Raw genomic sequence first — 21426 nt, forward strand, 5'->3', positions numbered from 1 at the left:
AGTACATTTTTTTTGTATTTTCTTCTCTCTTTTGGAACTTTAAATATGTTTAGAGCCGGAACGCGCATCAAAGAGGGAGTTGTGATGCCTCTGTGTGTGGCTGTGTGGCTGCTCTGGAAGAGTCAGGCCAGGGCCAAAACGACTTGATTTATGCGCATCGAGGCGGCAATAATGAATTATTTATACCGATTTACGGCTGCCAGGCAGGTCTGCATGTCAATTGGCAAAAACACACTACGGCTGCCAGACCAGGAAGGCGGATCGAGAGGGAGAGTGGAAGCGGGAGGGGAAGGGCATATCCAAAACTTGTACGATTCTCTTGGCCTGTGTTTGACTTCTGGCCGGCATTTAAGCCAAAGCCACAATGCAGTCAAGTGGTTAAAATGTGTATACCGTAACGTAACTCGTCCCCCCCCCCCCCCCATCCAGCCAGGCTGCCATAGGCGTTGGGGCATGTCTAGGCGCTGCGCTGGTGGTGCTGGTTGGGGCTGCAAAGGAAATTGCCTTGTTCTCACTTTTGCAACATTTGCTCAGTGGAAATTAAAATTAAATTTTGCATGAGCCGCAAGTTGACTTGAGCTGTCCTTCCTGTGTATGTACGAGTATATCGTAGGCCGCCTGCTGGGCCATACTATAGCCATGCCTGAAATGGATATGGCCAAAAATTGTGTGTGTGTGCCAGAGAGCCGGGCTCCTGGACAGGCAATTGATTTTGTTGCGGTTGCCTGGCTGTGCTACACATGTCTTTGATTTCCTTATTGGTGTTCTGGTGGTGACCCTTTTTCTTGGGGCTCCCTCCATTATCAATTAGTAAGAAGTCCAAAATCCTAAATCAGAAATGCGAAATCCCAATGCCCAGACAGACAGGCAGACAGGCAGACAGGCTCTCGCATAAATAAGATTTGCCATGTCTCATGTTGCATTGCATTGAAATTAATTACCATAACGACGTCTGTTCGTGTCAGTGTGTGGTATTTATTTGCTTGCAATAAATATTTTATGGCACGGAGAGACCCTGATGGACTTGAAAGGCTTCAAGCTAGATTTTGAATAAAATAAAATCGAAATCGAAATTGTCACACAGAATTTATGTAATTGGATAAACACCGCAAGGACTCCAGGACACAGTGCCAAGGCGAGACAGAGAGAGAGATTGTCCTGTCTGGACAGGCCTCGTTTCGGTCTGGGGCCTGGGCCCCTGCTAAATAATTGAGGCAACAAACTAAACAAATGACATGGCCTCAATTCTGTGACGGGGCGTGTCAAGAAGCCGGGGGGGGGGGGGGGGGGCCTCGGGGGGCTGGTCTGCAGTTATGGCACGGTCTGGTGGCCAAGTTATTGATTTCATTCAGTTGCAGCTCACATTACAATGCAATCAATGGAAATTCCAGCTAGAATGATTTCGGGTCGTATAAGCCAAAAGAGTGCCACCCCAGGTATCCCTGGGAATGCTTACTCCTTTCTTTGTTGGGGCATGCCCCATGATAATACGGTAATGCGCTCAATTATATTATAGCTTAACCGATGCTCTCTCTCTCTGTGGCTTATCGTAATCGCCTGAATCGACGACCCCGCTCTAATTACCCAACCACAAATGGAAGTTAAGATAAGAAAAGGACATTCAGGGGCTTAGACACACTCCCACACACACACATTGGGCCGACTTAAGACCCAGATATTAATGACATTAAATGGACATTCAAAATTCTCTTTCTGCTATCAACATCATCATCATGGATACTCGTGTCTGTGCGAGTGGTTTGGGGGCGAAAGTGAAAAATCATACATATCCCCACTTCTGGGTGGGGGGGGGCAGCCCCTGTGTGGGAAATTAATAATGCATTCGATATCGTAGCCACTTTGCATTCAAATTCAATTGTGCTTGTGCGTGCAAATTCAATTCCCCAAAGCCCCCCCAAACAGCATCAAAGTAAATTATATTGCTGCAAAATTTAAATGCGAAACTATTTACGGATCGGTGCAGGGAGAAGGCCGGCAGGAATGACAATTGCAAGTGTCAAAAAAGGAAGCGCAGATGCCTAAGCCTTGAAACCCGGACCACCGTCAACACAATCACGTTTCAATTAACACACACAGACACCAGGCCTGGTCCTGCTCTGAGTCCTGGCTACTGGCCACTGGCCACTGGCTACTGGGTCCTGTATCCTGGCCATATTCATATGTAAAACACGCACGCAACGGCTGCTCATTGGGCAGGGTTTAATGGGCTAAGGAGGCCCGGCACAGACAGAGGCACAGAGGCACAGAGGCACAGGCACACATGCCGTTGTCCCCCTGGCCCATGGGGGGTGGTCCATGGCCGCATGGACATCATAATTCTGGCCACAACTCCCAAACACCGCAAACGCCCAGCATGCACATAGCAGGTCCCCCCCCGCCCCACCCCCTTGGTCAGCCGGTTCTATGGAGCGCATGAACTAATTACGTTAATATGCGACAACGTTTTCATAGTCGAAAAATGCTGCATGCCTCTGTGGCAGGGACCAGGGGGGGGGGGGGGGGATAACCGTCATTGGATTGCTGCAAAACGAGGTAGGGTCGTGGCAGATCACTTGCTAAAGTTAGGGAAAATGTACTTTAAGGCCTACCCTTTGCCTCCTACTGTACTTCAGATATGCTCGATTGGTTACTGTTCTGTTTGGCAGAAATTCTAGGTCTGTTATTCCCCCGAAAAACTCGTTTCGATGCTCGGACAGGAGCATTACCACGCTGACGAGGCTGCATGCCACCGCTGGAGTAAGTTAGAGTGCAACTGTTTGGCTATTAAGAATGCCAACACACACCCCGGGGGGGCACGGAGATGAGCGGACGTGCACTCTGAAAGCGTACGTGTTGAACGTCGGTTATCATACCAGGTGTAGTACAGAGTAAGCCCATCAGACCTCCCCCCCCCCCCCCCCCCCGTTGCTTTTGCATTCATAAATAAGACATCCAACGGGGGAGACCCTGCCCCAACCAACCGCACAGTTCATCCTGTCCATTTGCCCAACAGGAGGCCCACACACACACACACACACACACACGTACGCCTTTCGATCATTCCCTCAAAGCCCATCCAATCCGAGGGGGGGCGGGATGGGATGATGCCTGGGGGTTGATGCCGGTGCCGGTATGCGTTTGCAGAGTCCTGCCGTTGACAGCCACTGCTGTCATTCATTCATTAATGCATTTTCCTGATTTTCACTCATTTAACTCTATAGATTTTTCATTTTGCCTATTACGTGGCAGGGGTCCGGGTCCGGGTCCTGCCGTTGTGCTGCCGCCCCTGGCATTTGCCAGAGCTCCAGTGTCCTGCCAGCTGGGAGCCATGCTTCATTTACTTTGTTGTCGGTGGCCATTAGTTTGGACGCACTTTGGCCTGGTCCTGATCGGGGTCCGGGTCCGGGTCGCGTCAGCACCAGGTGAACGTCTCTCTCTTTCTCTTTCTCTCTCTCTGTCTCTGTCTCTTGGGGAATGTTTCATTGCCGTTGGCTGACTTTGCGTTTCACATTGTCTGGGGTTAAGTGGTACATCGGTAAATGGGCGCCAGGGGGTGGCATGTGTGTGTGTGTGTGGGGGGGGCCGTTTTAAGCACAAACTTTCAAATGCATCAATATAAATCAACTATCGATCACGGAAGTCGTTTCAAAGCGGTATCGATGGCCATTGAACTAGTTTTTCCTATGATAAGACGAATATTTCCCTTTTGTTTGCGGCCAGTTATCGATAAGTTATCGATCTTCTATCGATAGGCTACTTTTAAACGTGATTTAGGAATTTTCGACGACCAATAATCGCTAAACTATCGTTTTAACAGAAATAAATCGCTTGCACTTCTCCTCCTCCACGTTCATCGGTTCTCCAGGGTATACTTTAATCGAATTATCGATCAAAAATCAATGCAATTAACATGTTATCAATCCAACAGTATTGTGTCTTCAGCAGCAATCAAATCAAGTGCAACTGCAACACCCACCCACCCACTCCGCTCCACTCCACCCCTCTGCCCCACGAGTATCTACGAGTTTGTCCGTGATTCTAGCACCTGACTCAAGTGGCGCTTGCTACTTGTTCTCTGCGCAAACACAGACGACACTTCTTTGGCTGCACAGCTGCGTTTTATCTAGGACTCGATTTTCCAAGTGCTTAAGCAACAACAACAAGCGAAAGGACACGCTGCTCGGATAAACAAAAGTCCGAGTGGGAGTCCGAGTCCGAGTCGGAGTCGGAGTCGGAGTCGGGGGAGTGACAGCTCCCCACTAAATGACGCTCGAGGGCAACGACAAGGACCTCGGCGTAGACGCTAGCAGCGTCAAAAGTCAAAAGGCTATAAGGACGTCGACGTCGACGTCGACTTGGTCTAAACTGAGTTTTTGGCTTTTCAGGTATAATTAATCTTGTTTAGCTCTTGTTGTTGCCTCTCTCTCTGTCTCTCTCTCTCTCTGTCTGCCTGTCTCGTCACCCTGGGCTCCTGTTTGTTTGTCTTTTCGGAGGCCAGCAGCAGTTCCTTGGATTGCCCTCTCGTCCCTGCCTTATCCGTAATGTATTTAGAACGAGTTTAATTTGCTCGCCAGCACATTTTTCTCTCTTCAGTGGGGGGCCTGGTGCCTGAGGCCAGGTTAACTATTAATTTTCGGCCCCTGAGCAAGATTAACGAGTGCATGATTGCCTCAAATGGTCTGAGGGGCCCGGTGCCCGGTGGGTGGTGGCTTAATGCCAAAATTCATGGCATACTTCAAGGCGCTGCCGCCAGAACCGAAAATTTATTTCTCCCCCATTGCAATTTTGTCGCCATTTTGAAGTTGGCTTTTACTTTGTTTTCCGCTTGAGTTGACTTCCCGTGAAAGGCTGGATACGCCGTGTCCTGCCTTCGCCTTGAGGCCGAGGTAATTAATTTTACAGCTGCTTCCAGAAAATAGCCATACAATACCATTATCATATCCCCATCCGTTATCTTTCATCAATCTGCAATCCTTTCAGCTTTTCGCATCGAAATTTTTGGAGAACAAACCGCATTGATTTTCCTAATGGCACAAATACTCGGGGAAAATTCTTTGACTGGCCTGGCCCGGCCTTTCCCTTCGTCTCGTTTCATTTCCATTGTTTTGTGTCCAAAAAATTTTGCTCGTTTTCCCCAAAAACGTCTGCCGTTCTGCTGTTAAGTAAAATGTTTTCGTTGTATCTGAAATGCTGCCAAGCGAAAGGAGCGGCAGCGGGTGGGGGGGGTGGGGAGGGGCAGGGGCAGGGCAGGGCTGGGAAAATGGGGCCAAGGATTGGTTATTTCTGTGTTGTTTGTTATTGCAGCAAAGCTGAATGTGTTTTTGCAGTTGACACCTGAAATGCAAACACATTTGCCACAGCCGCTGAACAGGATCAGATTTTGGCATCAGCAGCAGGAAGAGGACGGGGGGGACCAGGACCAGGACCAGGAATAGATGTAGGACCTGAAACCCAGCAGCAGAATGCAGTTGCACCAGATGCATCGTCTGTGTGTTGCACATGAAACCGTTCGAGAGGCAAGAGTTCTTGTTTTCATTTTGACTCTTGACCTGCTACCTGCCTACCCCTGCCATCTGCCATCTGCCATCTGCCATGTCCTGTCCGGAGGTCAGTTGGACTGTTGACCCACAGCAGAAATCAAAGCAGAAAACCAAGTCCAAGGATATCCAATATCAGTACAAAGATACGAATTCAATTTGGTCCCTCCTTCTTCCTTCTATTTCTTTAATTTAGTCTTAAACAAATTCGAACTTGGACATGGAATCGCAATATTTTATGCTAAATACTAACCGCCTTTGTCTCCACCCCAACATGGGACAGGCCATGGATCGGCGTTTTGCATTGGCATTTGGCCATTTCGAAACTTTAAGAATAGTTGGATGGCTTTTCGCGCTTTGATTAGCTGCAATTTTCCGGTTTTTCCAAGCATTGTTCAGTGTTGCCGAAAGGCCACTTCCATTTTCTCTGTGCGGCTGCCTAATGCAGCGTTGCATAATTCCAGCATCAAATATTTAAACGCGAATCTTTTGTGCAACTACCAGACGGTTTTCCTTTTGGGCCCCTCACCTTTTTCCCTTCTTTTTCCAGCGAAAAGCAGCCAAGCAAACGTCTGAAGGGCAAACAAACTTTTTGCCAGCGCCAGTTAATTTAGTCAATTCAGCTCCACCGCTGGCCCCACCGCCAGCGGGGGGGGGGGGGGGGGGGGGGGGGGGGGGGGGGCTACTGGGAGTGCATTCCGCGAGCATTACGTTTCATTTGATTCAGATGCTGAAATTTGTATGAGCTGCATTTTAGCGGATTCGCCGTGCGAATAGTTTCACAAAATCAAAAGTAAATTTGACTCAACTTTTTGTGAGGGGGGGGCGGGGGCGGGGGCGGTGTTCGGGATCTCTGATTAAAGTTTAATGCGGGAGGCTGGGGCTCACACACACACACACAGATAATTGGTGTGGAGTTACAATTTTGGGGGGGACGTAGCCTTGGCTTTGGTCCTTGGATAGCGGGGGATATGTGATATGTGGCCAGCCAGATCCTTTAGCTTGAAGTTTCGGCAATTAGCCGGATATCCGGTGGCCCAAGCAACGGTATCATCGGCTGGGTACCGCTGGGTGGGTGGGTTGGTTTTTGTTTGGTTTTTTGGGGGGGGGACGCTCGGTGGTTGCCGGAAATAAATGGGCTGGCAAATTTCGGGCACTAAATCAGTGCAATTTTCATATCGCACAACATTATTCACAGGTTTACGGGTGGGGGCCCTTCCCTCTGGCCCTTCGTTTGTTTATTTTCAATGCAATTTTGTTGCACACACACACACACACACACATACATATGTATATCTCCAGGACTATGTACTCCGCCCACGTTCAGGGCTGTGCAATTTTGCTAAGCTAACTTTATGTCCACTTGTACATTTTCCGCATTTTCCAGACCCCTCCTCCACACCCCACCGCCTCGTGCTCGAAGTGGCCATATTTCTACTTTTCCTCGACAAAAAGAGGGGAGGGGGAAAAAAACGATCCAAAAGGAAAGAAGAATGCAAATTTATGGTCAGACAAAGTTGTGTAGACGTCGCAAAAGGTGGCAGCAATTATATATTGCAGAGCGTGCCACCAGGGATAGGGCAAGGTGACCCGAGGGGCTAGGTGGCATCATGGCATCATGGCAAAAGTAAAAGTGCCCCAAGGTGTAGCATGAAAATGATTAAATTTATTTTCTGCAAGAATCTGCAAGGCGGAATGGTAATGCAGACGTCGGTTCTTTTTTATCAGAGTTTTTGGGGGCGCCTAACAGGACGAGTATTCAAGGAAATTGATTGAGGATTACGATTCCTAAAAGCCTTCAAGAGGCTCATCGGTAGGCCATTTATGTACTTATTCCACTTGGGAAAACTTAATAGGTGAAGGAAAACTGTGGGCTTGCGGCAGGGGGAGGCTGGGCAACATTTCAATTAGGCGCACATTTTTGTGCTGATCAATTGGGAAAAAGTTTCAGCCACAGAACAATGACAAGCGTAAAAGTTACAAAAACAGCAGGCAAAGAATAACTATAAATATACATATTTGATCAGCATCAAAGAAAATAAAAGTATCAATGGACAATCTAATTTCTCCCGTCTGATGAAAAGAGTCGCCGTGCTACCACAAGACCGCACCGAAACCGCCAGCGAAACGCACAAAATGATTTCCAATAAGAACACAAATTTTAGCCATTAATTTATTAAAATAAGGTGAGGCACAAGGGGGCGGAAGTTTGTGGGGAAACACGCACCAAGAGAGAGTCAGATCAGCACTATTGGGAATGCCTCACCCTATTATGAACTTCCCTTGGAGCGAGAGCACTCATTCCTTTTCGATTCTCTTCTTCACTGCACTATCCCATCGTGGAGTGGGAAAGGGACAAAACTTGACGAATTTTCAAGCAAGCAAAAACACACACACAAACGAAAAAAGCGAAACAACGAAAAAATTACCTATTTTAAATATCAACACATGAAAAAAAGAATTTATGCCAAATAATAATTTTTTCTTCACATATTTGTATAAAATATATAAAACACATCTAAATACATATATCACACATTGATGCACTTTTCCTTCGACGAGCTGCTTTTCTGCGCCCCCGCCCTTTATCAAGCGCATTATTTTGCTTTAAACGCACATTTTCTTCCACTAAAACACTTTTTTTGCACACCAAACTTCACTACAGAACTGCGCGACATTTTCCCCGTTGGATTTTCCGTCATTTTCCGCACTTTCACAGATTCAAGCGCGGAGCCGACTTGCAAACGCACGCTGGGCGCGGTTGAAAAAATTTGAGTGAGAGCGAATGAGAGCAAATGAGTACATTCTCTGATCTCCTACTCCGCTTTCTATTTGCTCTTTCTCCCACGCTCTTTGGGGTACTTTTGTTTATGCTCATCTCTACTCCTTGTCTTCATTCTCTGCTAATGCAAAGCGAGATCAATTAATTAAATAAGATTATTTAAGTAATTTTACAGAGAGATCAATTACTTTGAATAAATTAAGTAATTTCGCCAAGCGCTGCACCTACACCGCGCACTGCAATTCACCCACCAGTCTCTCCATCTCACTCCCACAACCACACGGTTTTGGTCTCTCTTTTCAGTAGCCGAGGAATTAGACAAGAAGCACGATGAAGCTCCGCGAAGCGAGCGTGGGAGAGAGAGCAAATAGGAAGAGGAGCAGGAGATCAAAGAATGAACGCACTTGAGCCACTCTCACTCAAATTTTTTCACCCGGGCCAAGCGTGCGTTCTTTAGTCAGCTCCGCGTTTCAATCGGTGAAAATTCGGAAAATGGCGGAAAATCCATCGGGAAAAATGTCGCACAGGTCTGTGAATTGAAGTTTAGTGTAGTGATCTAGTAATTATGTACAAAAAATTTTGTTTTAGTGCAATAAAGTGTAAAGGCGGGAGCGCAAAAGAGGCAAAATGGCGGCATGCAGCTCGACCAAGAAAAAGTGCGGCAATTTGTGATATATCAATATGTATATATTTAATATACATATACATATGTAGACAAACATATTATTTTTGCCTAAATTATTTTTTTTCATGTGGTAAAATCTAAAATGGTTTACTACTCCGTTGTTTTGTATCTTCTTTCGTTTCGTTTTCGCAAAAGTACCCGAATAGCGTGTGGGAGAGAGAGAGCAAATTGGAAGAGGAACAGGAGATCAAAGAATGAACGCCACTCTCACTCAAATTTTTTCACCCGGTCGAAGCGGGCGTTCGCAAGTCAGCTCCGCGTTTCAATCGGTGAAAATTCGGAAAATGGCGGAAAATCCATCGGGAAAAATGTCGCACAGGTCTGTGAATTGAAGTTTAGTGTAGTGATCTAGTAATTATGTACAAAAAAGTGTGTTTTATTGCAAAAAAGTGTGGAATAAAGGACGGGGGCGCAAAAGAGAAAAAATGGCGGCATGCAGCTCGACGAAGGAAAAGTGCGGCAATTTGTGATAAATGTATATGTGTTTCATATATTTTATATACATGCATACGTATGTGTAGAAAAACATATTGTTTTTTCATAATTTCTTTTTTTTATGTGCAAATCTAAAATGTGTAATTGTTTCGTTTTCCCGCTCTTTTTTCGTTTGATCACCTCATATTGAGTTCCAGCTATGTGTGTGTGTGCGCGTGCTTGAAAATTCGTCAAGTTTTGTCCCTCTCCCACTCCACGATGGGATAAAGCAGTGAAGAAGAGAATCGAAAAGGAATGAGTGCTCTCGCTCCAAGTGAAGTTCATAATCGGGTGAGGCATTCGCAGGCGTTCGTGTGTCCCCACGAACTACCGCCTTCTTGTGCCTCACCTTATATTAATAAATGAATGCCAAAAATTGTTGCTCTTATTGGAAGTCATTTTGTGCGTTTCGCTTGCGGTTTCGGTGCGGTAACTCTCTTCATCAGAATCGTACGAATCGGAGCAAGAATTTGGGTAAGTGGGAAAAGAGAATACATATATTTTTTGAATGCATCATTATATAGCGTATAGCGTAGTCGACTCTCTGCTTGCGATTTGATACCAAAAAAATATTTTTACGGGGAAACAACTGATTCTTGCATTAAATTTGTAGTCCCATGTCCTACATAAACCCATACCCATAACAAAAAATAATAATAAGGAGATCAGCAATCTCTCGATTTGACAAATGAGCGAGTTTCGGGTATAAATGAAGAGTCATCGCCGTAGATGCGTTTTTGACTAGATTTATGGTCAGGGTCAGGCCGGACCCACTACTGAACCCTAATGTCCCACTTCTCAACCTTTTTGTGGGATTACAAACATCCTTAGGACATTTATTGACACGCAAATTGAGCAACAACAACCCCAATTCCAGGCGTTGTATCCCTTCTTCTTGGCCAGGTCGGGAATGGTAAAGGGATGACTGCCCATGCCCCCAGGTGTGGCATGTCGGCGTGCTGTGTAAATATTTGGCTTTACACTATTTAAATTAACCAAAACAATTCTCCTTTGACCTCGCTACCTCCCAGTGAGTGGGTGTGGGTGTATTTTTAATTAATGTGATTAAAATAATTTAATTACCTTTCACCCTCTCACACCGTTCTCTGCCGCACTTTGCTTCGGGGTTTTTTTTTAAACTCCCTTTAAGTGACAATTAAATTTTAATTTTTTCCGTGCGCCAAAAGGGACAACGGCAGCGACAACGAGACGTAAACATAAACGCCACGTTACGTGTTATGTACAACGGGAAATGATTCTTACGATGCCACAGCAACAGACGCACCACATGTCTCATCAACGTCAATGTCCCTCTCTCTCTCTCTCTATCTCTCTCTCTCCGCCCGACACACGCCAGCGAAAGAGACAGAGTGAGGGCTTGGGGCACACAGTATCATTAACAGCATCATGGGGAAAGTGACTGTCCCTACATATCGTGCTACGAGTATCCGTATACTTTGTCAATTTCTGTCTGACTTCAGTGGGGGTATAAAGGGGATGTGTAATAAAGCAATTTCAGTGTTAATTTTTAATGCCCTGACCGTGCAACCCCCCAGTGGCTGCTCTCACTACGTTTTATGGTGCGGCCAATTAATGTCAGGGATATGAGGGATAACCGCTGAAGGGTTAAGGATTAAGTAAAAGTGTCCGTCCCATATGCCGCATAGAGGTTATCCATGGTTGGTGCATTGTTCCCACCCCATTACTCAATAGATCTATTTTTTGCGACCACTGGAACTGCTGCGGCAACTAATTGCAACTGTTACGATGGACTGCGTGCTGCAATATGGCGCCAGGAGTCCGAAGATGGAGACCGAAACGGAGACAGCAAGCGTTGGTGTGTGAAATAGACAACTTACGTGCCACTCTATGTATATGTATGTGTGCATGGGAGTGTGTGTGTGAGGGTGGAGTTTCGTTTCGACTCGTTTTTTGCACATTTTTCACTGCCACATGGCAGGTTCATGTCTCTGGCGCTCACTATTTCAGGGGGTTTTTTTTTCTCTTCTGCTTTTCCCAGCTTGCAGGTTTTTCAACACTGGCACTTAGGGAATTTTACGTGTGGCATTCACCTCTTTCCCCACCGCCCCCTGCCCCTGCCCTGGGGAGCGTGTGTTCCCTTTGTCGGGCTTTCTTTGCAGTTTGCGGTCCCTGCGGTTAGGTCGGACATTATGCATGTGGGCCGGGCCCGGCCGGGCCGGGCCGGGTCGTACATCCTACAATTTGCATTCCCAAGCATTTCCGCCCAGCTGCTGGTGACGACATCCCAGGTTCATCCACCATTTAGCCTCCTTTCGAATAAAAAATAAACTCTTCTTTTTTTTGTTTTTGTAATTTATTTGTTGTGTTTTATTGTATTTCATTGTTTTTTGTTTGCTGATGTTGTTCATTGATGTTTGTTGTTGTTGTTGGGTTTTTTGTTCATGGTTTTCATTTCATTTTACTGCTAAATAACTTTAAATGTTGTATTTTGTTTCATTATCATTATCAATATCAATATCAATATAATTTCATTCATATACCAGTTTTGTAGTTGTTCTTTTTGACCCAAAACTTTCGCTTGCCTGCATTTCACTCTTCTACTCTATCGTCCCCCTTCTATGTCGCTGTTGTTGTTGCAGTTGCAGTTGCAAGACCTCGCTTTACTTTGCCTTTCCTTACATGTATAATAACTAAATTTGTTCTTTTATAATAATAAATATAATAATCATAATAATAGTAGTTAATAATGATTTTGTTTATTAAATATTCAAAAAAAATTTTCGTTTTTTTTTTGTTTGTGATTTTGTTTTTTTTTTTATTTTTATAGGAGTATAAGTATCATCGCTATCTTTATCAATATCCTCGACCACAATCAGGCCCGCACTTTCTTTATTCTGGATTTTCCTTAATTTTTTTTTTTGTTTGTTCGCTTAAATATCTATTATTTTAATTCATCTTTATTTTTTTTGTTTTTTTTTTGTAGTTGTATATGTGTATAGGTAATTGTATATACTAGTTCATTAATGTATAATATAATATAATATAATATAATATAATATATTTGTTTAATACAATGTATATATACTATATATATATATATGTATATATGTAGTATATAAAAAAAGTAAAACAAAACTACAAAAATATATTTTATGAACACAAAAACTAAACAACAAACAATGTTTTACTGCTCCTTTCTCCTTCTCTTTTCGCGAATATCACAAAACAAAACAAAGAACGACAAAGGACTTGAAAATCATACACCGATAAAAACTTGACTAAATTAAAAAAAAAAAAAAACATGACGGAGTTGGGGGGTACGGGTTTACGGGAGGGGGGTAGGGGGCGTATACCCCTGCCAAGAACATAGCGAAAATTCGTTGATATCACCTGACAAAAATGAAAGAGAACTACTTTGCTGGACACACAGTATACGGCGTATACACGGCCCGTGCTTTATCCATTTAGTGTAATCTTAAATTACGGTTTTACTCTACACCAAACCAGAACCAGAGCGGAGGCGGAACCGGAACCGGAACCGGAGCTGCCATTTCCCTCTGGATCCACGTAGGAGTAATCAATTTTCATGTTTTCATTATGTTGCAACATTTAGTTTTGTTTTGTTTTGTTTTTTTTTGCATTTTTCGTATTGTAGTTTCAGTTTTTGTTTTTACTTTTCAATAAACACATCACATCATATTCACAATTAATAATCATAATGATCTAATATAGTATAAACTAAAGTTAACAATAATAACTATGACTTACAGTGAGAGGAGAGACTCTGCACATCTGCACATGTAACTACGTTCAATATTTTCGACCTTCCCTCTCTTGAGAGCGAGAGAGATAGTCAGATATATATTCTATACGAGACTGCGCCATGTACAAGCCATGTCAAGTGTGTGTGTGTGTGGTGTGTGTCTTGTAGTGTTGTGTAGTGTTGTGTTATATGATTCGATTAAGGCAAATAAAAGTTTCGTTTCTAGTTTACAAACTCGTGCTATGCTACCTGCCACGCGATCTACTCGTACACCCGTTAAGTACTCGGTTCTTAGACCTCGAAAGAAGTCCCTTTATGGTACAATGATCGATCCTATAGGTGTCTGTATGCATGTTTATCTTAGTAACTAGGATTTCCATTTTTCGTTTATTCTTATGTTTTTTTTGTTTTTGTTTTCTTAGTTTATTTTCATATTTAAGAACATTTTTTGTTTGTTTTTGTTTTCTGTTTTCTGTTTTTGGTTTGCCATTTTGCAGCTTATTGTTTTCCTCATTTGTTTGTTAATACAATAAATGTTAGTAACTGTTTAAAATGTCGACAAGTTTTCTTTTAGTTGTTGAAAATCTACTAATATATATATATGTGTTTGTTTGTGTGTGTGTGTGTGTTATAGTTTTAGTTTATTTAATTTTATTTTTGTTATTTTTGTTATTTTTTATTTGCTTACAACTCCTCCACTTGCTGTTGCTGTTGGGTTTGGTTGTTGTTGGGTGTTGCACATAGATTTAAGGTCTGCTTATAATGGACGGAAACTTATTAGGCATTTTTTTTTCATAAGTAGGAAAGTACGAGGAAAGATCAGCAGGAAAGGATCGTTCCATTAACTATAGGCTTAGGCTTCGAAGAGAGAGAGCGAGAGCGACAGCGAGAGAGCTGAAAGTGGACTACGTAACTACGTGTGAGAGTCGGAGAGAGACAGAGAGATGGAGAAAGTCATGGTTTGGTATGGGGATGGATGAGAGAAAACAAATTTCCGTATATTATAACCAGCCCTTAAACGTACATGTACATAAATCTTGTTATTGTTATTGTTGAACAATCCTTAGCTAAATGTCGATTATTATATTATGTGTCTTCCGAGCATGGAATTGCAATTAAAAATTATCTTTTATCTTTCATCTTTCATCTTTCATCTATGCAACGCCTGCTGGTGCATTTATCTGTGTGTTCTGTGTTTCGGTTCTTTATTTGATTTCCCATTTTCTTTCAATTATTATTATTATTATTAATATTATTATTCTCTCCTTTTTTTTGTTCTTTAAAAGATCACATTTCATGTTTTAGTTGCCATTAGTAAATATATATATATATGTATCAATCAATATATTCTTGATTCATAAATATATGCAAATATATGTACTATGTGTATATGCATGCATGTATGTATGTTTTTTTTTGTTTTCTTGTATATGTATAATAAGTAGTTTCTATTCTGCAATTTATTGTAACTCGAGAAAACTCCCACAGAAACATACAAACGGGATCAAACATGCTTGATCCGATATTCTGAAATAAAATCTATAGATACAGATAGTTTCGCATAGGAAGATATATGTATGTATATATGTAGTGTAGGTTTCTGGGGAATCTGTTTATAATTTTCTAGAGACTTAAACTTTACCAAAAAAAAAAAAAAAAAAAACCGCCTATCGTTGCAGATTTGATTAAATTTTCCCTTTTTCGGTTCTCCGATGGCTCCATTTTTGGTTGTATATAAAAAATATGAGTTCTCTTTTGCTGTTTGTTATTACAAAATGTAAAAAAAGGATTATGGTTTTTTTGTTTTTATCTGTTTATCTGGTTTCTGGCTTCTAATACACACACATCTCTGGATCGTTTGCCTCTCGTTTTGTTGTTGTTGTTGTTGTTGTAGTAAATCGTTGTTGCAAAAATAGGACGTGACTGTACTTTATTTCCATCTTTATGGTAATCGTTATGATTATTGGTATATATATATATTAGTTATCCATGGTTTATTCGTATTCTGTTGTTGTTTGTTTTTGTTTTGTTTTTTGATTAATTTTGACTATTTTTTCCCCCCTGTGAAGTGTCTGTCAGGCTTAACGTTAGGCTAATATTAACACTCCTCTAGCATTCTTCCTCTTGATTATAGACTTTCGATTACTATTTTGTTTTTGTTTTTGTTTTTGTTTGCCTTGAAATATGGAACACTAGAGTTTTAAAATAGTTTGTAACTAATTTTATTTCAACTGCGTTTCAATTTTCGCTTCGGTTTTTATTTACTTTTTATTTTTATTTTTATTTCAATTTTTAATTGCTAATCTTTTTTTGTTTTTTTTATATTTATTTTTTTCATTTAACAACACTAAACACTGTTTTTTTTTTATATATTTTGTTTTTGTTTAATTTCTGTTTTAATTTAATTTTTTAGAGTCTTCACTCAGTATTTTCCCCACTTGATGCATGCCACACACGCACGCACACACACACACACACACACGTTAGAGGCTTTGCTTGAAAAAAAAAAAAAGATCTTTTGGATTTGTAAATAGTTTCACTTTTCAACCTTTGTGGTGTGCGTGTGTGCGTGTGTGCGTGTGTGTGTGTGTGTGTGTGTGTGTGTGGAGACTGTAATTCCAAAGTTTTGGTTTTGATTCGTTTTCAATGATTGTGTGGCGTGTGGCATGTGGAATATTCTAGAAAAGTATCTATAGCTGTGATGTGATGTGTGGAGACTTTTGTATTCAAAGGATTCAAAAGGAATTAATTACGTGAGAGATTGGTACAATACAAAAAAAACCCCCAACCCCCAGCCGCTTCTCTGCCGCCTGCCAGTTAGATGCATGTCGATGGCGCCACGACTGTGGGTCCTGCTGCTGCCGGCGCCACACTGATCGTGGTGGCCGGCATGGCCGTCACTGTGGTGGCCACCACTGCCCCCAACTGGGGCTGATAGTGATGGTGCCCCACATAGGTGGCGTGCGGCTGCTGGGCGGTGTACTTCAGCAGGTGGTGCTGCTGGGGGGCCGCCTGCAGCGAGATGAACGGCGCCGCCTGAATGGGGATGCAGTTCGAGTTGTAGTCGCTGCTCAGCACCAGAGTGGGCGTGGCATCGGTGTAGTAGGCCGGGGCCGCCTTCAAGTAGGTGGTCGTTGTGGGGGCGGCGGCATACTGCTGCTGGGCCGTGGGCATGGTGGCTGTCGATGTGGTGGACAGAGTCGTAGCCGACGAGAGGGTGGGCGAGGTGGCTATCGAGCAGGAGGACGACGACGAAGCCGACGAGGGGGAATAGGGCGAGCTGCAGTGGTAGGTGATGTGTGGCTGTTGATGTGGATGTGGATGTGGCTGTTGCTGTTGCTGTTGCTGCTGCTGCTGCGGCTGATAGATGCTTTTGTTCTGGTAGTAGTTGCCGTTGCTGTGGTAGCTGTACTGCTGCTGTAGCGGCTGCTGCTGCTGCTGCTGCTGCTGCTGTTGTTGTTGTTGTTGCTGCTGCTGTGGCTGTTGTTGCGGCTCAATGATGATCAAATTTCCAGCGCCATTAAAGCCAGAATTGGGAGCGACAGCAGCTGCAGCTGCAGCAGCATTGGCCTGCTGTTGCTGTTCGTTTGGATTTGTGATCATGGCAGCCATGATGTTGGCCGGCGGCAGGACAATGGGTATGTGATAGTATTTACACTGCTTGCGGCGGCACTGGCTGTTGGCATGATCGCGGCAGACAGCAACACGTTGATCAATCACCTCGACCTTGTCATCTGCGCGGCGTGCGTGGAAAGAGAACGGGACACAAATTAGTAAGGCACACACCACATACAGAGTAAAGGCGGTTTTTTGGATTGACTAGAAAACGGTGAAAGGTCTTTCAAAAAATATCGTTTCATGATCGTATGAGAGCATGAGGGGACGAGGAGTGGGACACGGCGACATACTATCGTAACAAAACCCTTGTGAAAGTCATCCGATCTTCGATCTCTACATTTTTTTTTTTATCATTTTCTCTGGTGTATTTCTTTGTGTGTGTTTGTAATAGATATATCTTCGATTAAGCCAAAACGAAAATCGAAATAAAACCAAAAAATAACAGATAACAGGAAACAGAAATTGATTTTCCCAAAAATTCAATAAAAAAAAAAAAAAAAAAAAAACGTCAGCCAATTGCAGCGGTAAAAAAATGAATGTTCGTGTTTTCCTAACTACAAATCAGAATAAAAGTCGGAAGTCGGAAAAGTCTTCTCAACAAATCTCTAGAATAAGAAAGCACTAAAAGCATATAAAAGTAAGGGAAAGTAAGGAGAAAGTGGATATAGGGGGTACAGAAGGTACAGAACATAAGGCACATGCACTTACCTTCAGTTAAATGAACGAATCTACAATTTAACCGACTGCACATAGATCTATTAAAATCTTGGCACACCGGGAGGGTGTCCAGTAACTAGATTATCGATTTTTGAGGACATGAGGTTGGTTTTTGTTTCGTGTCGGGGAATATGTATGGCAGGATGCAAACGGTAACCGAATTGAGAGGAAAATCATAAAGGTTTTTTTTTTATTTTTCAAACATAATTTTTGTGTTGTTTTGTTGGTTTTTGGGGGTTTTCGGGGAATAGGTAATTTTTTTATATTTCATCGGTTTTTTCAGTTTCGAAAAAAAGAGAAGAGCAGAAAAAAGAAAAGAAAAAGAGCACAAATTAGTTATATTGTTATAATATTTGAAAATGGTTAATGGTTTTTTTTTTTTTTTTATAATAAATACTTTTTTTTTTTTTTTTTTTTTTTTTTGGTTTTTCGGGTTTACAATCGCTTTGATGGTTTTTTGGGTTGGTGGATGTTCCGGATGTTAGTCGTTGTTAAATATCACTAACTAACTATTTATGGTACTATATATAAATTGTAATTGGTTCGTTTTTTTCGGTATTTCACATGGGTATATATTTAATGTTAAGCTAGTTTTCTGTTCGACTTAAATACTGTAGAAATTGTAGTTCTCTAGGAGGAAATGCGTAAGGTAGAAATAAATCATAAAAATGGCATTGCAAATGAATCGAAAAAAAAAATGTCTCTGGACGGGTTTTGTGATTTCGCGTAAGGGGCGTTTAATGTGGGGCGTGGGGGGGGGGGGGGGTGTTTGTGTGTGTGTTTGGATCTTAAAGGAAACTTAAACGCAGAGCTTAGAAATAAAGTTTGCCACGAAATAAAACACATTCGGGGAAGCAGCAAGTATTTTTTTTTGTTTTTTTTTTTTTTTTGTATGTAAAACTGAGCCAAGAAAAGCCGGACAAAGCTGGAAAAAGCCCATAAAAAGCCTATAAGAAACCTCGTTTTTGTTGTTGTTGTTTTTTGTTATATTCTGTTCTGCTCACTCACTCGGTAATGGAGGGGGGAAATACAAGAAATGTGATCTGAATCTTAGGTTCTACTTGGGGGCGATACTAGAAGGCTGTAACAATTACATATCCTAATAGGCGGCACTAGAAATATAAGAGAAAAGAGAGAGAGAGAAGAGAGAGAAAAAAGAAAGAGAGAGAACGTATTACATACGTTGGGTTAATTTTTCTTTACCATCATTATGTCAGGGCTGCGAGTGCGACAGAGACAGAGAGGAAACAAAAACCAAAGCTGCCGAAAGCCAAAAAGAAATTTCAAGCCTCACAAAGAGAGAAAGAGAGGGAAAACAATAACGAAAGCTGCCGAAAGCCGAAAAACTGTAAGTCGAGAAGTCGAAATTCGAAAGTCGAAATTCGCTCGGAAGGCAGAGCAAAAGAGTTTGCGAGAGAGAGAGAGAGGAGCAGGCAAAAATCAAAATCGAAGAGAGGACGATCGATGCACACGAAAAGCTAAAGCTAAAGCTTAAAAGCTCGCGCCAAGCCGAAGCAGCAGCACGCACAGAGACGAGCAGATGGGCTGGGGTGGTGGGGGGAGGGGAGTGGTTGGGTTCGGACTCGACCTCTTTCATACCTAATTATGTAAAAGGTGCCGTTCATTAGCATCGGACTCTGAGTGTACAAGACGCCCCGTTCCGGTTGGGCTATGGAGAGAATACACAGATACATATACATACAATACATATATACATATACAGTAAAGGAGTAGAGCTCTGTCGATGAAGAGTGTGTGTCAGCGTGTGTCAGCGTGTGTGTGTGTGTCGGGTGTCAGGTGTGTGTTTGTTTGTTTGTTTAACAAGCAACTGCGCTAACAGCTATGACACAGAGGTGTGCCTCCTGACATCATCCTCAACATCCAACGTCCAACGTCACTGGGCAACGCCTTTGGCAGTGGCTTCGCTCTTCGTGGCCCACTCTGCCGCCGGGCGCTTTTGTCTGAGGGAGCGGCCGCCGAGCTTTTAATTTGATTAACACGAAGGATGGACATACAGCTACACTTTCTTAGCTTCTACTTGCTGCTGCTCCCAGTTTGTGTTTTATTTCCTTGACGGTGGGGGGGTTTATAGTTCTTAAGATTAACAATCGGCAGGCAGGAATGTGGGGGGTGGGGGGGGCGGGCTAGGCTGTACCTGTCCACTGGCATCCGTGTAGATGACACAGGAGGCGTTAAGGGGTATTTTCTGATTTGCTATTCAGCCATGATTGTATTATTGTATCATAAAGCCGAAAAACATGCCGCAAAACGCAATGATAAATATTTATATATGGTATATGGTAGCACACACACAAAAAATGCGTATTTGTGTGTGTGTGTGTGTGTGTGCAAGAGAACAAAACACATAATCGGTTTTAATTTGGGGGGTTTTTTTTTGTTTTTTTTTTTTTTTTGGTTTTTAGTTTTTATTTGGTTTTCCATGCAGCATTTCAATCCAAAATTCCGTGCGTGATTGTAGTTATTGATAAATTAAATATATGTCAATATTTTGTTTCATGCAAAAAATGTGAAAGAATTGTTTATATTTGTTTATATTTTTGGCGCATGTGTGTGTTAGCATGTAAAAAAGAGGTAGAAAAATGATTGAAAAATGAATATTCTGTGTGTATAAAATCCATTGAAGAAATGAAAATAAATTAGTTGATTTTTTTTTTATTACTTGCATTATTTAAAGTCTTAAAATTAGGCTGGCGAAACAACAAGCCACACGACACGGGGGGCAAGAACAAATAATATCGTGGGGTACCGAAGGACACGAATTAATAAATGTTAACATGCCATCCTTGGCCTGTTACGTAATTAACTGTTTGCTGACGGAAAAGTTTGCTTTCGGTTCGTGCGGCTTGTTGTTTGCTGTTGCAACAAAGGCGGCAGGTGGCACTTAAAACTATCGAGGATTATGGACAGTCCGCGGAGTGGGTAAGCAGCAGGCAAATTATAAAACAGTAGCATACTCTTTGGCGGGGGCGGGGAGGGGTGGCAATGGCAGGAAATATGTATGTAAAAGCCAAGTTAGCGGCAGAGTTAGGTTCACGCTGCAAATAAAAAGGTAATTAGAAAGAAAAAAAAACACAGTACAAACAACGAAAAAAACTAAACAGCAATGAAGCAGGAGACTAAAGCCGGTTGCAAGCAGCAAAACTCTGAAATAAAAACAAGGCAATTAAAAGTATTTAAATAAATATATATGTATGCGCCAGCAGCAATTCGAAGCGCATTTCAAACTGTAGCCAAAAGCACTGTAAATGAGAGAGAGGAAAAAAAAAAGCCAAAAGGGGGCGGGGACATCACACACAGAGAAAAATAAGGCAAATACTTACTAAATACAATACAAACAAGCCTGCAAAAGTCAATAAAATCTCATAGATAGATAGATATACGATATTGAAAAGAGAAAACTTTGATAAATTCTTCGGTGGAGGGAGGTTTACCACTCTGTTTGTGTGTGTGTGTGTGAGTATTATGGGACTATATATATTCTTGATCTTCCAGCACGGGCAAAAGTTGAAGCAGTTGTACGATACGATATATATTAGATGTTGGTCGTTCTCAAGCATTTTTCTCGCACGTGTGTCGCTTCCACAAAGCAAAACTTCAACCTAGAAAGCACTTTTTGGCACTACAAATATAATCTAAATATGTGTGTTTTATGTGTGTGTGTGTGTGTGTGTGTGTGTGTGTTACATTTTTCTCACATCCTGCTGTTACGAAAAAAAAGAAAGAAAAAGTCAGTTAAAAAATACAAAACAAACACAAAAAAAAAAAGAGGACACATGTTAATAACATATTTCTTATGTGTGTGTGTGTGTGTGTGTTTGTTTGTGTGTGTTTTTGGGCTAGGAAAATC

General features: G+C 42.3%; 1 protein-coding gene across 11 annotated transcripts in view; it reads right to left on the reverse strand.

The window, feature by feature from the left end:
- Positions 1 to 15622: 15622 nt before the first annotated feature.
- Positions 15623 to 21426, reverse strand: part of LOC108158029 (protein muscleblind) — a 129893-nt gene continuing 124089 nt past the window's right edge. For 2 of the 11 annotated variants that reach the window (XM_033392220.1, XM_033392215.1), the window contains 3 exons: positions 19714 to 19772; positions 17550 to 17634; positions 15623 to 16957 (listed from right to left, as the gene is read on the reverse strand). In XM_033392220.1, the coding sequence (XP_033248111.1) occupies positions 16041 to 16957; positions 17550 to 17634; positions 19714 to 19772 (1061 nt within the window). In that variant the 3' untranslated portion in view covers positions 15623 to 16040. Of the gene's footprint in view, positions 16958 to 17549; positions 17635 to 18566; positions 18671 to 19157; positions 19228 to 19713; positions 19773 to 21426 lie in introns of those variants that run through there. The other 9 variants (XM_033392218.1, XM_033392217.1, XM_033392219.1 and 6 more) reach the window with 7 other exon arrangements.

The sequence above is a fragment of the Drosophila miranda genome, chromosome 3 (assembly GCF_003369915.1).
Source record: "Drosophila miranda strain MSH22 chromosome 3, D.miranda_PacBio2.1, whole genome shotgun sequence".
Lineage (NCBI taxonomy): Eukaryota > Metazoa > Arthropoda > Insecta > Diptera > Drosophilidae > Drosophila > Drosophila miranda.